General features: G+C 46.3%; 1 protein-coding gene across 2 annotated transcripts in view; it reads right to left on the bottom strand.

Annotated features, from left to right (window-relative positions):
• Positions 1-16,395, bottom strand: part of LOC116939017 (ras GTPase-activating-like protein IQGAP1) — a 117,891-nt gene that overhangs the window by 75,387 nt on the left and 26,109 nt on the right. For both annotated transcript variants that reach the window (XM_032946888.2, XM_032946879.2), the window contains exons 8-16: positions 16,123-16,301; positions 13,849-13,942; positions 13,285-13,448; positions 12,215-12,302; positions 9,583-9,740; positions 6,791-6,951; positions 5,829-5,953; positions 3,167-3,330; positions 784-874 (exon numbers count right to left, since the gene is read on the bottom strand). In XM_032946888.2, coding sequence (XP_032802779.2) covers positions 784-874; positions 3,167-3,330; positions 5,829-5,953; positions 6,791-6,951; positions 9,583-9,740; positions 12,215-12,302; positions 13,285-13,448; positions 13,849-13,942; positions 16,123-16,301 — 1,224 coding nt within the window. The remainder of the gene's footprint in view (positions 1-783; positions 875-3,166; positions 3,331-5,828; positions 5,954-6,790; positions 6,952-9,582; positions 9,741-12,214; positions 12,303-13,284; positions 13,449-13,848; positions 13,943-16,122; positions 16,302-16,395) is intronic.

The raw sequence follows: 16,395 nt of genomic DNA, 5'->3' as shown, positions 1-16,395 counted from the left end.
CGGACGGATTTTAAATGTATTTACCACGCGGCCAATAATTCATAAGGATAATCACACCGCCTTGTGAAACATTTTTGGGGAACGGGGAATAAAATCATGTTGAAGCAAATTTTCGCCGTGAAAAAGGGTTTGAAACGAGGCAATAAGGTTGGCAAGCGTGATTTGCGTTTGTGTAATCCACACGGACAGACGATCACCCTTCTGTGGATTTATCCACGGTGATGAATTCTACTGCATCTATCAGCTGATCACCATCAGGTGTAGTGATTATTACATGTATATAATATAGTAATGTACAGCACTTTATCAAATTAATGCCATGTCGGTCGTGTGTGTGTGTTATTTAATCGTACAGGACCAGTTCATATCTCACTCACATGGTTCCAATGGCCCACAGCATGGTTCTTCAACTAAGGGACCACTGGCCACATTTGGTTCTTTGAGTGTCCTACCTCACTACGGTCTGCCCAAATGTACGGCTCATCGAAATATAAAGAGATAGCGATTAGCCACATTAAAAAGAGATAAACAAAATACAGACGAGACATCTGGAATAGATGGCAAAGCGGTCACATGTAAAGGCGTTTTGACATCACTCTTCCACGTGACGTCGTATTGCCTGTACACGTGACATACGGTGTCCCGTGGCACCGCCAGCACGTGCTAGTTTTATTAATATTATTATTTGGCCTGCTGTAAAATATTCTCAAAAGAACCTTGGCTGAGGCAGAATCGAAAGAACTCATGCTGCCGCCAAGTGACTCGTTAAGGATGCTCGCGTACTGCTGTTGGCGGCCTCGTTGTCCTTGTTGGCCGCGTGGACGCCCTCCTGGATCTCGTCAAGCCACAGCACCGCCGACTCGTCTGCCATCTCCTGCATGGGGAGAAGGGGCAGCAGTCGTGAGGCAATGTGTGTATGTGTGTTGTTGAACTTCTATCGCACCATATTTCGCAAAATGTGGTAATAGGAGGTGTGGGGGAAGGACAACACACTAAACACAAAAAAACTGTTCTAAAGAAATTAGTTTTAATTTATATTTAACAGTGCGTAGCTCCAGTGGCTTCCTAATGTCGGAAGGAACAGCGTTCCAGACGGCGGCAGAAGCGCATCTAAAAAGCGCGCGATGCAGTTTTTGTTCGATACTTCGCTAAAACCCGCTGCAAGGATGACTGCAGTTCGCATGATGGTTTATGCCCCTTGACGGCAAGGAGGAGGAGCAGGAGACGTGTGGGCAGTGAGGGCAGCAGTGAAGAGAGGAGTACGAAACACTGCTGCCTCAGACCCCAGGTGAACCTAAGAGCAGTGGTTTTCACCACGTGACGACAAGACCCAAGTTGTTTCCCACTCGACTGAGTGTGGGGGCAGCAGTCCTCATCTCCTGGTCACAGCTCCTTTTTTGGCTTTTGAAATGAAGACTAGAATTCAGACAAAGCTTTAAATTTCCCTTTTTGTAATACACATTTTAAATGTACAGCCCTTTGTCAAACCACTGCTAGATGAAAGCCTTGCCAAGCCATAGCAGCCATGGGGTTGTTTAAAACAATATTTCACCATGGTGGTCAGTGTGGGTGTATGGCCTGAACCGGTTCAAATATCACTCGCCACTAATTTAAAGGCCGGGTCAGGAATCAAACTCAGGTTTCCGATTTCAAAGAGTGCTGTGCCAACCAGTGCTGCCTCTCTCCCTCCCCTGCTCCTTAATAGGTGGGTCTTGACAAAAGCTAGTAATGCTGTCACTAATTACGCTACATTCGTAAATGCCGGTAATTGCACAAAATTATGCAATTGCTCATGGCAGCGCATCGTAATGTTTAAAACCCAGACGTTACCTGGGGCCTATTTGACCTCTCCAGAGAGAACGCCGCTCTCCAGCCTCTCAGTCCATAAGCTCAGCTTTTAATTCATGCTCGGTTTATTTGTCATTCTCTATTCTTTTTTCCTCTTCCCCACCCATCCCCGCAACCCTGATTTGACCAACAACTTTGCCTTGGGAAAATTACATTCAATTTTCTAAAATGAAAAAGCCATCATTGAGCCATAATGAGAGGGGAAAGAAACGGTTCCTTACACAATGCCTTCCTGTGGGTCTAACTGTACGTCCTTATTAAGCTCGCATATTTGCCGCCGTTGTTTCCGAGATACCGAGTGTTTGGAAAGGCAAAGCGAACAAATAAACGTGCCCATTGACAAAAAAGAGAATCGTTTGTGAATGGCGGCTTTTGACTCCTCCAGATGCTCGGAGAGTTTATTATATTCCTCTGCAGCAGCTGTGGAGCTCTGGTGGACAACCGAGTGCTGCTTCAAGGCAACGCGGGCGATAACACGACAAGCATGACAGCTCATCTTTGTGTTCCCACTGCGTGGCCTCTCAGCTCAGCGTCATCAACTACGATGACTCAAGCGGTCAGTCGAAAAACAAATGAATTTGGCTACGATTTCTCACGATTAACGACCCGCAGTGATACAGTGCACGCCTTCAGTATATTGTAACAGGGCTTTGCTTTAAGGCTGTGCCTAACTTCGCCTCTGTGTTGTCTCCACCCCAAAAAAGACACTAAATATTCTTTCTTTTTTTCAAGTCAAAAGTCCCAGTGTCCCCCATTTCCCAAAGTAGCAGTGAGTGGGCGGTTCTCATCTCTGCTTGCAGTCTTGAAACAGTGGTAGAAATTCCATGTTTCTATGGCAGGGACTATTCTTTGTTGGGTGACAACTGAGTACTACCCACCGAGTAATGTTCACCTAGTAATATTCAGCAGAATTATGAGCTAAGTCAACCTTGATCCGGAATTGAACACCTAAAATTCGAGTTTTCAGCTACCACTTTAGACGAGTGGGATCACTAGAACGGGCGAACGGCAAAACTTAAGCACTGGAGGACCATGTATGAATTATGTAATGCTTCTTTCGCGTGTGAATCGGAGGTGCGGGGGAAGGGCAACAAACTAAACACAAAAAGCTGTTCTAAAGAAATTAGTTTTCCGATTTAGATTTAAAAGTGCGTAGCTCCAGTGGCTTCCTCATATTGCAAGGAAGAGAACTGCAGATGGCCGCAGAAGCGCATCCGGAAGCGCGCGATGCAGTGACCGTCTTTGTTCGACGGCCAGCCAAAAGCCGCTGCGAAGTGCAACGACGGTCGGTTGCGCTGGTGCGACACCGCCCTCTGACCTTGGCCTTGCGCCGCTTGCTGGCGCGCAGCACGTCGCGGTAGCGCAGCGCGAGCGCCGGCTCCACAACCGACAGCTTCACGGCCGGGAGCTGCAGGGCCTCCAGAGTCCTCACGGGCTCCTCCTCCTCCAGCGCCTCGTTGATCTTCCCGATGGCGAGCACGCCTGCGGCAGAGCCACCACGATTGCGTACACAAGCCGCCGATTGCGTAGGTGGTGAACCCGTTGAACGCAGGAAAAGGCAGCAGCGGTTCCTTGTGACGATCATTTGTCACGGAGAATAATAACAAAAATAATTGTTCCTGGGTAGTAAGTGTTATTAACTAATTGCTTATGCCTCAAAAGTACAGAAAATGGCTATTATACCCCACAAACTTTGCTTTTGTGACCAGAACAGTGATATTTTTCAATGTACCTATTTTTAATGAGAAAACATGTGCAATTGTATCATTCCTTCACTTAAAGTCCAGGTCACAAAAGCAAAGTTTGTGGGAATAGCCATTTTCTATACTTTTGAGGCATAAGCAATTAGAAAATAACACTTACTACCCAGGAACAAAAATCGTGTTACATCGTGTAATCAACTGCTAGATCAGGGTCTCCTCCTCCACACCCCCTCCCCAAACGCACCGAGCCGTGCAGGTTTTGGGGGTTGCTTTGCCGTACTTCACCTTTCTGGTAGGTTCATAATCAATAAATAAAAATTACTCAGGCATGAGCCCATTGAGATGCAGTGATACTTTTGCAAAGGAGAGCTGGGGTGATTTGGTGCGCTTTGCAGTAATTCAGTTATCCTAAAATGATAGACGTTCCTCACTCGTCCACTGAACAAATCTGCGAGACAAGTTTTTGGGGGGTATTTTTTACAATGTAATTTCATGTTCTCTGTGCATTATGCCTATGTGGGGCTCTTGCAGAGCACTGAACATCTGTATTTTGGAGGACAGCCATGGAAGGAGAGGTCACAGAACTGCTGCCTTGATGCCTTCAAGTGACTTTTATCACTCACACACTGGGGCCACTTAACATTCACACATACTCCGCTCCAGAGAAATGTGTGTGAGTGACATGCAATTTAAAGCAATATTCTATAAATCTCAGAGCTGGAGCGTAGCCAATTTAAATATAACCGATCTGAATGCCATAATGTATCATGTAGTCATCAGCGACTTGTGCTGAGGCCATCAGCTCTCTACACTTGATCGTTTTCATCACGGGCAGCTGTCTGGATTCAAAGCTACAATTTAAGGGGTGCTGGCCCGTTGGCTCTGATTCCTGAGCCACCCAGTTACTTCAACAATCTTAAAGTTTGGGCAGCGTGACATCGCATTGGTTGCTCATTGCGAGAGAGAGAAAAATTGGTGGAAGGGATTTTAATAGTCAATTCTTTATTCATGCAGGAAAGCTTCACTGCTAAATATCTTTGGCCAGTTTATTATATGAGAATAAACGAGAGGATATTGGAGTAATTGTCCTGTACGTATGCATGAAAGCTGCCCTGCAACTCAAGAGGCCACAGAGCAGCTGAGGACCCTGAAATGGTCCGACCGGTAAATTCCCTGTTGAGTAGTTTGCGTGAGACAACAGGGGGGTATTCAGAGAAAACTTTGCACATATGAACAGCTAACACTCAAACAACCACACAGATAGTTCAGGAACCTACTTTCTGTATTCTCATACACTGGCATCATAGCCTTGTATATTGGGTGTTTTTAAGCCCAAAATATATTTTCACAATTCACGGGCCTAAAAGAAAGCTGACTCAAGGCATGCGCGACCAATTACTACACACGCCACAGACAAGCGGCCAAACAGTGAGAGCCACGGTTCTCTCGTGCCCCGGTATTGGGCATCAATAACAACATCGGCAGCTTGCCCAGGAAGGTCTAATGCACACACTTGGTGGCTTTAATGAGCTCATAAACACACCCTCGCCCTGAAGCTCCCTAAAGCCCCAAGCAGGCTCTGGGGGAAGTCAAATGAGGGGTATCCTAGGCCACAGAGCAGCTGACCTCTTACCACATGGTTAAGTCCTGTAACCCCCGGGGATTACCTGTTAGAGGCCCCACAAAAACACAACAAAGTGAGCGGGTGTGACGTCATGCTTACCATCAGAAACGCCCCAATATTGCTCTCCCATGCACAGAAGCCTCTAACATTCACATGTTCAGTGTAATATCTCATGGCTGCTGTGACACAAACATAAATGGGGATTTAATTAATCTTCACATACTGTAAAGTCTTGACATTTCAATATGACCATTTATTTATCCCATGAAATAAATCAAATAGAAGTGAAATTATTAGATTAATCTGAAAAAATCATGCCGAATTATACAATTAATTCTGTTTGATCCGTAAACTTGTCACAGGAAGTGACACCCTTTCTACGACATCACATCTTATGACTTGTGCAACACCTGTCACATCTGCCTTTTTCCTGCCAAGGATGGTGCCATGGGAAACTGAGTGCTTAAAATCAAAACTCATCCCTAAAGGATACAATTGATGCTAACGGGAAAAAATAACGGGAGACAAATACATCAAAGAACCAGTCGCTAAGTTGTTTGCTCTCAATGTCACCCGATCACTATGCTCCTTATGGCATGCAGGCAGGCGGGCGGGGAGCCGCTTTGCAGAGAAAAAAAACCACCACCACTCACGGTCGTGCTCCTCCTGCACGGTGACGTTGATGTCGTCGACGCAGGCGCGGATGTCGCTCCACAGGACGTGCTCACGCCCCTCGGACAGCGCCTGGGCCTTCAGCTCCATGAGCGCCTCCACATAGCTGCGAGACAAGGGGATGACCATGCGCGCACACGGCAAGCTCACACCAGCCTCAGCTACGAGCAGCAGCCGCCGCTTCGTAAAATAGTCTCCATGCCATTTTACAAGTGAGGGGCCTGACTTGATGTTTTTTACCCTACTGAGGCATCAATGCCACAGTGGTGCAGCTGCCTACCAGTTATAGCACTGAACTATAACTGGTAGGCAGAGCACTGGACCAATGGCAATGCCATTGGCTGGGGACCCAAAACTGGACATTGTCAGGATTCAGTCTTGTAACCTGAACAATATGTTAATTTTCTATATTAGCTGGTTAAAATACAAATAGGACACTAGATAGATCTACGTGCCACTAGCTTTCACAAAGACATTTCATGACAAATATTTTGAATGCTGAGTTTTCCCATTTCCATGAAATGGAGGTTCTGAGCCTTTTTTTATTCAACACTGAAGTAAACTCTCAAGTGAAAAGGCTCTGTTGAGAGTGGAACACATCTGTGCCTGCATGCTTAAATGTTGGACACGGTAGTTGTTTGATAATTATACTTCCCCACGCGAAGCAGGGAGGCCGAGGACGGATTCAGATATCACTCGCCACCGATATTCGCCATCGCCAGAAATCAAACTCATGGCATCGTGTTCATAGCACAGTGCGTGAACTACAAAGCCACCGCTCACCCGCTAAAATAACATTTCACTGAATATTCAATAAATAAATAGGCTCCCAGCAGATGGAGTGAAACGTCAGACATCGTGGCTAACAACACGCAGTACAAACAAATCGGAGAGCAACAAGAGGCCATGAGAGCAGTCTTTTTTTTTGCATGATATTCTTCACCGCTGCAGGTTGGCCTTGTCGAGGCTCGCCAGCACAGCCGACTGATTGGCTAGCAGCGTCGCCACGGCGACCGTGTCACGTGCGTCCAGGGCCTGGTTGACGAGGGCCAGGGTGGAGAGGGCCTGCAGGGACTCACACAGGGCCCCGTGGGACAGCTCGCCCTAGGGGAGGTGGGGATGAGAGGTGGGCGATAGTGGAGTGGGGGAGGGGATGGAAGGTGGTTCCTTATTGGATTAGTTCTTTTTAGACGATGACTTTGAATTTATTTTTGTGTTGTTACAATTGTGTCATCGGCATGTCATAAAACAGGCATTGATTCACCCCATGTTAGAGAACAGCCCGCTGAAGATAATATCACAGAATTACTTGTGAGATCCATATGAAACCTTCATCCAAATTATGCACTTTCCCACATGCCCTGCTTTAAAGGTGTTTGCCAAACGAATATCTTCCATTCACAGAGGAGCTGAAATATTTGCGGCAGAGACAGACTATGATGCTAGTGGATGAGAATACAAAAAGTAGGTTCCTGACATATCTCTGTTCCTTGTTTGAGTGTTAGCTGATCATATGTGCAAGATGCTCTTCTGTTCTTTTACAAAAACTACTCAACAAGGATTTGGCCGGTCGGATCATTTCTGGGCCCCCAACTGCTCTGTAGCCTCTTGGGTCGCAGGGCAGCTTTCGTGCATACATACAGGACAATTACTCCAACATTCTCTCTTTTACTCTTATATAATAAACCGGCCAAAAATATTTAGCAGTGAGGCTTTTTCTGCATAAATAACTTGGATCTGAAGGCACTTGGAGGAGGGGGAATGCGAAGGGATGGCATCTCTTCAAGAGTAACATGCCGTGCAGCTCCCTGGAATCTGTTTCAATGAGCCACAATGTGCGTGGGGGTGCAGTTTGGCACCCCATGCTAACTTTCATCAACAGCTCTCCACTGGAAGCCTTCACTTGAATCTGTTTTAACCATATCCGCTGAACACATTCAATTTCAGGTGCGATATCATATTTAGACATCGAACAAATACGGTCACTGCATCGCGTGATTTCGGGTGCACTTCTGCGGCCGTCTGGAATGCTCTTCCTTCCGATATAAGGAAGCGACTGGAGCTATGCGCTTTTAAATTAAAAAATGCTTTTTGCATTAAGTTTGTTGCCCTTCCTCCGCAACTCCAATTAGCACGGTTGGCTACGTACGGTGCAAAAGCAGTTCAACATATTCTATACGTTCCACGTGTGGTGGCTGAGCGCATTTCGCTGTCAACCCAGCGACTCAAGTTCAATTCCCAGCCACAGCAAGCACCAGTGGCAGAGTGATAGCTGAAACAGGGCTCTAGGCACCACTTTTACTAACCTGCTCTGACCAGTGTGGTGAAGAATGGTCAAACAACCCCCCTTGGCCAAAGGCATGGGGAGGCATTAATCCAGCAGTGAATTGATCCACTAGCGACCTGTGAATATACGGTAACTTTACCCTATGTGCCTGTCGACATTTGAAACAAACAATACATGGAATGTCGGACAATGTCTCCCTTTAGTTCCATAATTGGGGCAAGCTTTGTAAATTAAGTGCAAAACCAAATGGAACACTCAACAGTCAGATGAAATCCATTGCTGTACTACCATCTGGTTACCTCGCAGCCAACGCATTTACGGCCTGGCACTGCTTGGCAGACTCCCATCCAGGGACCAACCCGGTCCACCCTCTCTTTTTGTTGTTTTCGGGTTATACCACGTGTTATTCGACTTGAGTTCCGACGTTTCACTACGCATGTTGGGAGCTTCTTAAGGAACTGAACGTCATGCTGAACAACACACGGCAAACGATCCAAAAACGCATTAAAAAGAGGATCATCAGGGTTGACTATGCTTGGCTCGAGAACTCCGATGAGAAAGCGTGCAGTCAAGCCAATTTGGTCCGTAGGTTTGGCCACAAGGAAGACAGCAAAATCCAATTTGTGGGGGGTGGCAATGGGTGCAGGATTTATTTACAGCAGCCCGACCTCTCTGGAGGACAACAATGCTCTTAAAGCATCCAGCTCAGAGTAGGATTGAGCACGGGACCTTTTATGATGGCAAAGAGCTACCCCGTGCACTTGCGCTATAGCCGTGAGTCGTTTCTCAGGATCAAACATAGGCTCCCTCTTGACGATTACTATTTTGTTGCACTATGTTACTGCCTACATTGCTTACTGGGTAGTGCACAGATGGAAAAAAATGGCTGGCTGACAATCACAGGGTTGATTTAAAATTGCAGCCTGTGTCAAGTCATCCTATCATGCCTCTGAGGTTGGTAAAATGAGTACAGCGTTACCTCTGGGACCTTTTTGCCAGCATTAAGAGTATTTGTCAGAAGTCAAGTGTTGATGTCCTATGAAGATATTGTTGCCGTTCAGTCATGTCAGCTTTTATCCCGTCCAATTCGATGAATTGTCACTATTCAGGGTCACAATTCAAATTCAATCATCGCGACGACCTCTGCCTGTGGCCTCGTCCAGGGTCTCACCAACAGCAGCGGGGTGGACATCGGCAAATTGTTTTTTTACATTTAGTTTGTCGTCATTCCTCCACACCTACAATTAAGCACGGTTGGCTATGTAGGGCGCGAAAGAAGTTCAACATACGTACTTACAGCTGAGAATGACTGCTAACCACTAACGCCACCCAGTGGCATTTCCAAAGGTTCCCCCGCCAAAGCCTAACCTCTAACTTGTTAGTGGGGGAGGGGGTGGCGGAGGGGGTTGGGGGTGGGGAGCGGGGGGGGGGGGGTGCCCCTCACTCACCATCTCACTCTGCAAGGCCCCCAGCTCAAGCTGGTAGAGGGAGGCGGCAAAGGGGTGTATGGGCGGGAGCTGAGCGTCCGGCTGTTGCAGAGCGAGCACCGTGGCCTGCGCCTCCCCGGCGCCGATCGCCGCATTGATCTTCTCCACCGCCTTCAACACTGCGGCAGCAGCAAGACAAATACAAATCATAAAATCTCCAGCAGTGTGCGACTACGGTCATCCAGAATAGATTGTGCAACGTGTAACGATGCAATGCCCCCGATCTACAAAATACGAAGGAGACATCACGGCGATACCACTCCGCTGCTCCTGACGCGGTTATCTGGCTTGACCACCTGAATGTGGAATCGTAGATGTTGCTCTGCATCTACAACAGCCGCACGAAAGAAGAACACTGCAGCACCACGGTGCGTTGTCGTCACCATCGGGCATCATCTCTCTACTACTGGATGCTGGACGAAGGCCTCCGCAGGCTGTCGCCAACTCTCAGGGTCCCATAATGCAACATGCTCTGTTTCTGAACGGCGGACGCGCTCACTCATATGATCCTTCCTTTGGCTGCCACTCTGTCATTAGTCTCAACCTCCCGCTGTCATCCCTTCTAAGTGATGTGTGCTGCCCAAGCCCACTCATGTCCTTCTGACGTCATGTTCTGTCATACATAATAGCGTAATATGCTGTGTTGAATGAGCAGTAGCTAGACAGTGTGGAATTTCCACCAATGGCCCAAGGCCACTCATAGAGTTGAGTGCCGCTGGCATATTGCTCATATGAACCTGAAGAGGCAACGCACTAACTGTAGTTAAAGCAGTTCAGGGACAGGCCAATACACTGCAGCAATCTATACCTTGACTTCACGCATTCTTGTCTCTTCCTATAAGAGAGTTCCGTTCCCTTGTGTGCTTCAAATAAAACAAATACATAGTGGTAAAAGTAGAAGGCAAATGCAGCTACATACAATTAATATTTATAAGTGAGAATTGATGATGAAAAACAACAAAAGGGGGTGTGGATTTATCAATGCCTTCTTAAAGTTATTAACAGAAGCTGCATTTTGAAAAATGCCCAAATTGGAACTTCAACAATCGATCATAGTACAGGACGGCATTAATTAAAAGTAATCGATTAATTTTATTGCAACAACACAGCCCCTCGGTAACCTACAGCAAGAGACCAAAACCAGGCATGGGACAAAAAATGTAAACCGTCCTGACCCCTTACACTGCCAGCCTCTCTACCCAACTGCGACGAAGAATTTCGACAAATATTCTATTCAAAGCTTGCGTGTCGTGAGAGTCGGCGAGGGATACATGGCCAGCAGGGGGCATGAGATTGGCTCGTCTTGGTGTGAGATTTGGTTGAACTCGATGGTTCTTAATCTGGGGTGCACGCACCCCTTGGGGGTGCGTGATGCCCTTTCTGGGGGTGCGAGACATGGCCAGAAGGTAAATCATCGAAACGCAAATTAAACAGGGGCACGTAAGTACAACTACTTTGTTTCATCAAACCTATGTATTTATTAACATTATACTTTTTTACGATTGAGAACCAGAGGGGTGCAAGGCTCAGGTAAATGTTAAGAGCCACTGGGTTAACTCGAGTCCTCACGGTTCAACCCCCCACGGTACAGCTTTCCGCGATTACTAGCCATGCAGTGCGAGGTGGCTTAACTTTCATTGAAAATAGAAGTGATTTGTAATCGTGAAAAAAATGGACCGTGGGGGATTATGAGGACTGGAGTGGAGAAACATTGGATTTAACAGACGCCAGTGGGAAGGAGTTGTCTACGTGTTGCGTATCATCCGTCGGAGATAAGGGAATGGGAGAAATGTTCATATTTTTAGACATTTTGCTCCAAGATCACAGGAAATTGGGTTCTATATATAATCTAAAAAGAGACCTGTCTTCTTGGTTCTTTCGGTAAAGTCACGTAGAAGGGAAATAATAAAATAATAAAAATAAAAACTGATTTTATATTCTTGGTTCTTTCGGTAAAGTCACGTAGAAGGGAAACATTAAAATAATAAAAATAAAAAACAATTAAATTCTCACGACGTTTTGACTGCAACACAAGCAATCATCATCAGGTGTGAAAACCTGTACAACAACGTAACAACGTGACTTTACTGAAAGAACCAAGAATATGAATCCCTGCAGTCACGAAAGCTTTAAATCAAAATATAGTTTATTATTTTTATTTTTATTTTATTATGTTGTATTTTTATTATTTTATTATTTCTCTTCTACGTGACTTTACCGAAAGAACAAAGAAGATGAATCCCTGCAGTCACGAAAGCTTTAAATCGAAAAGAGATCTGTCGTGTCAATTGGCCTTCATGTAGTTATAAAGAAGAATTATAATTTCTTCTTAACGATTTCCCAGTCCTACAAATGTACGGGATTTCACCCTGCCAATTTCTCGAGACTCAAGAACTCCACTTTATACATAATCTACTTTACGTATATGAATCTATAGCGATACATTAACACCACAGTGCTGTACAACATACCGAATTTCCAGGTCACACATCCAGGCCTTTAGCATGGCCATAGGGTCCCCATAGAAACTGCCAGATGATGAGGCAGCTGTTGTTACCGTTCCCCATCCTCTGAGAAGCCTGGCGTCACTTACTCAGGTGATGACGTAACGCCTCCGAGTTGGCCCTTTCCACGCCGGCTTGCAGATCCTCTTTGCCCAGTTGGCATTCCCTCCCTGTGTCCTGTATGCAAGGGGGCCCGCCCGGGTGGACATCCAGAACAACAACAACAACAGCTTTGTTTCGGTGGTCACAGTGAAAGGCTTTGAGAGCCTCTGTCAAGTCCTGTGTTTTTTTCCTTTCAATTAGAAACAGACTTTTTTTTTATTCACATAAAAATTACACCACATTTATACAGAGTATTCCTTTATGAGATAAAGTTATACATTGTTTTAAACATTTTGAGTACCTTTCCTTTCTAATAAAAAATGAAAGCTCAAGAGGACAACGGCAAATGTTCATGTAATGATAACAAATTGTTGTCAGTGGTGCACAAACATACAATTAAACAAATCTCACTTATCATTAACACTGCCTCGGACATTTAGGCCCAAATGTCGGAAATGTTTCACATGACACTGAACAGTGACACTGTGAGCGGTGACACTGAATGGTGACACTGAATGGTGACACTGTGAACAGTGACATTGTGAGCGGTGACACTGAATGGTGACACTGAATGGTGACACTGTGAACAGTGACACTGTGAACAGTGACACTGTCAGCGGTGACGATGTGAACAGTGACACTGGATGGTGACGCTGAATGGTGACACTGTGAACAGTGACACTGAATGGTGACACTGAATGGCGACACTGTGAACAGTGACATTGTGAGCGGTGACACTGAATGGTGACACTGAATGGTGACACTGTGAACAGTGACACTGTGAACAGTGACACTGTCAGCGGTGACGATGTGAACAGTGACACTGGATGGTGACGCTGAATGGTGACACTGTGAACAGTGACACTGAATGGTGACACTGAATGGCGACACTGTGAACAGTGACACTGTCAGCGGTGACGATGTGAACAGTGACACTGGATGGTGACGCTGTGAAAAGTTACGTTGAACGGTGACGATGTGAACAGTGACACTGCGAGCGGCGACGCTCTTCGAGGTGACGCTATCAACAGCATGAATGCGAGAGGGAGCAGCGCACCTGTCCCCTGGCATCTCGCTCCGACGAGAGCCGCTCCTGGTACCAGCGCGCGTTCCCGAACTCCACTCCATGCAGCGCCAGCGCCCGGGCCCTCAGGGCCTCCATCAGCTCCTCGGGGTTCTTCCCACGCAGCGCGGCATCCACACGCTCCAGGGCGGCTTGGGCTGCGGAGTAGAGGCGGCATCAGCACGGCTCACCTTCACGACAAATCGCTGGCGATATCCCCACGGCACCACAATCCCCCACCCCGGGCTTCCGTTCAGAGTGGGGTGGCGCGATGGCGCATTGCGCTGTAAAACTGCTGACCCGAGTTGAATTCCGGGCCAAGGCCAATATCAGAGGCAAGTGATATATTTGGACGCCAATTTCACCAAGCCGGACTCACCAGCGTGGTGAAATATGGTCAATAATCCGCCATGACTACACAATAAGGAGAGGCCCCTTATTGAGCAGTGAATTGACGAAAGGGCTGTGCATGTACACATAAGCAATGTCAGTTTTAGTATTTATAACCTGTAATGTTTATCTGTGGCCATTTCAAGTGACACTTGTGGGCCTCCTTACTGTTGACTGTGTTGATGTTGCCCTGGATCTCGGCCTGAGTGAGCAGCTCCTCATACACGTCCTTCTCCTCTATGGAACCATCGCCAACCATCCCCTGAGCACACAACGGGCCGTCAGTGCAAAGGTGATCATGGTACAATGCAACCAAGCAATGTGATTATTATTATAATTACCTTAATTTACTCAGGAAAGCCTCGCCGACTATCAAGCCACTGTTTTTTTTCCGGAAGGTGCTGCATTGGGATGTTTAGCCAAGCGCATCTATCAGCGTCTATCCGTAGAAATTATTCCTAAATAAAACTAGATTCGAAGCTTTCGTGACTGCAGGAATTACTCGTTCGTGCTTTCGGTAAAGTCACGTAGAAATAAATTAAATTAAATAATAATAGAATACGACATTTCGATTGCAACGCAATCAACCATCGTCAAGTACAAATGAATGAGAAAACAAACCTAGTAAACTTGGAAATGTAATGTAAGACAACACAGAGAATCGGCCAACAAAACAGTCAACACCCCACCTGGTTGATTACGTTCTTCCAAAGATTGCTAAATTTGAGAGAGAGACAAAACATAGACACACAGACAGACACACAAACAGACACACATAGAGAGTGCCTATGTGCGTGTCTCTCTCTGTTTGTCTCTGTGTGAGTCTCTCTCTGTTATTCCTAAATACCTACGCAGTTATCGGCAAATAACAGTCGATAATTAGGATACATTTCCTGCCACTGTTGTGGGTAGCTCTTCCTATCCATGGATAAGCAGGGATAATACCATAAATTTACTGCCACTTCTTGGCGATTCATTTAATCTACGAAGAACATGAGGAATCGATACACGGGGAGAAGATGCTGCAATTGGAGTGCTGAAGTGCAGCAATAGGTTGGCATTAGCTGCCCCCCCCACCCCCCGCTCCGATGGACCGGTCAAAAACTGAGAGGGAAATACGAGACCTCGTTAATGGGTAGGCATGGCACATGGTAAGAAGCGGAGCCATGCAGCAGGCAGTGGGGAGTGAATTGGCATGTAAAGGTGCATAGGTCAATTTAATTAAACGTATTCTTATGTTTATGATGATCCATGCATAAAAGCATGCGTGTGTGTGAGAATCGAGTATTTATGATTGAGTCTCATGTCACATGAAGAATGATGGAAGTAAATACAACTGTACAAAATGAGATGTAAGAAAGAATAAACGTATTCTTGGGTCTTTCGGTAAAGTAATCGTCATCTCCTGATGACGGTTGCTTGTGTTGCGATCGAAACGTCGCAGTTTTTTGTTATTTTTGTTATCTTCTTTGAACCTAACCACGTGACTTTACCGAAAGACCCAAGAATATGAATTCCTGCAGTCACGGAGGCTTTAAGTCACTATTTAAAGAATAAATGATCGGAACTGAACGGTAAAAGCTACACAAATAAAATATAGCAACAAAACAGGTGGTAAGCTGTTAAAACACCAAACTGAAACCTTTTACAAGGAATCATGTCTGCATTAACCACAATACTTGTGGTCAAAATGCATTACAAAAACATACTCTGATAAAAGATAGCCTATCTTTTCCCGCCCGCAACTTTATCCTGATTTTGCCATTAACAACGTGCCATGAAACAAAGAATCCATCCAGGTGTCTCACAATGCAGCGCAACCCTCCATGTTAACGAACATCCAACAGAAACAGATATCACATAACTACTTCTAATAGCTCTTCAAATGACCTTTGGTCAAAAATGTAAGATGCAGCACTCTGCCCACCTGGCCAGCTACAGTGAGAAATCTTCATCACATGACAAGTCAACCCGATATTTTAATATTCAGAGCTCGAGTTCAGTTAAATAAAGTGTGGAACCAAATTTAACGTGATGTAATTTTCCTGTGCAGTCATTGATGACTGGGCTGAGACAATCAACACTCTAGACTTGAGAACCTGGATTAATCACCAGGCTGGATTTGAACTCGGGAACTCAATGGTGTCAGCTTAGCGCTCTGACCTCTAACCCAGATCCTTTTTGCAAAAAGGGCAATGTTTGCACATGTCTCGATGGGTTCATTTCAATTCCTGGTTAAACATATAAACAATACTGAGCCACCTGGCCACCTCATGAGACGTGATTCGTCAACTGAATCGCGATCCCGAATTGTGAAAATTCATCGTATCACTGCGAGGCGTGCGGTTAAATTATCGCACGTCCTAGTGGCGTAGGAGTCAGGAGAACGGGGCGGCGTGAGTCACGACCACCACCACCGCCGTTACCGCGCGTGGCCCTCACCCGGTTGCGGGCACTGTTGGCCTTGTCAAGCTTGGCTCGTTGCAGCATGCTCTGGTAGGCCCCGGCCAGCTCCTCTTCCAGGCCCAGCAGCATGGCGCTGGGGTTCCTCAGGGCGGCCACCGTCTCCGCCGGGTCCCCCTTCTCCACGGCATCGTTGATGGCTATCACTGCCGCGTGCACTGCCCGGGACAGACGCCACGGCATGCACAAGCGGAGCCTATAAACATTGGGGGGCCATTCGAGACTTCGCTCTCTCCACGGCGGGAGTGTTTC

Source organism: Petromyzon marinus, chromosome 1 (assembly GCF_048934315.1).
Source record: "Petromyzon marinus isolate PM22_M1 ecotype Great Lakes invasive population chromosome 1, UKy_Petmar_22M1.pri1.0, whole genome shotgun sequence".
Lineage (NCBI taxonomy): Eukaryota > Metazoa > Chordata > Hyperoartia > Petromyzontiformes > Petromyzontidae > Petromyzon > Petromyzon marinus.
Note: the sequence above shows the minus strand (reverse complement) of the source record. Positions and strands in the feature narration are given on the sequence as shown.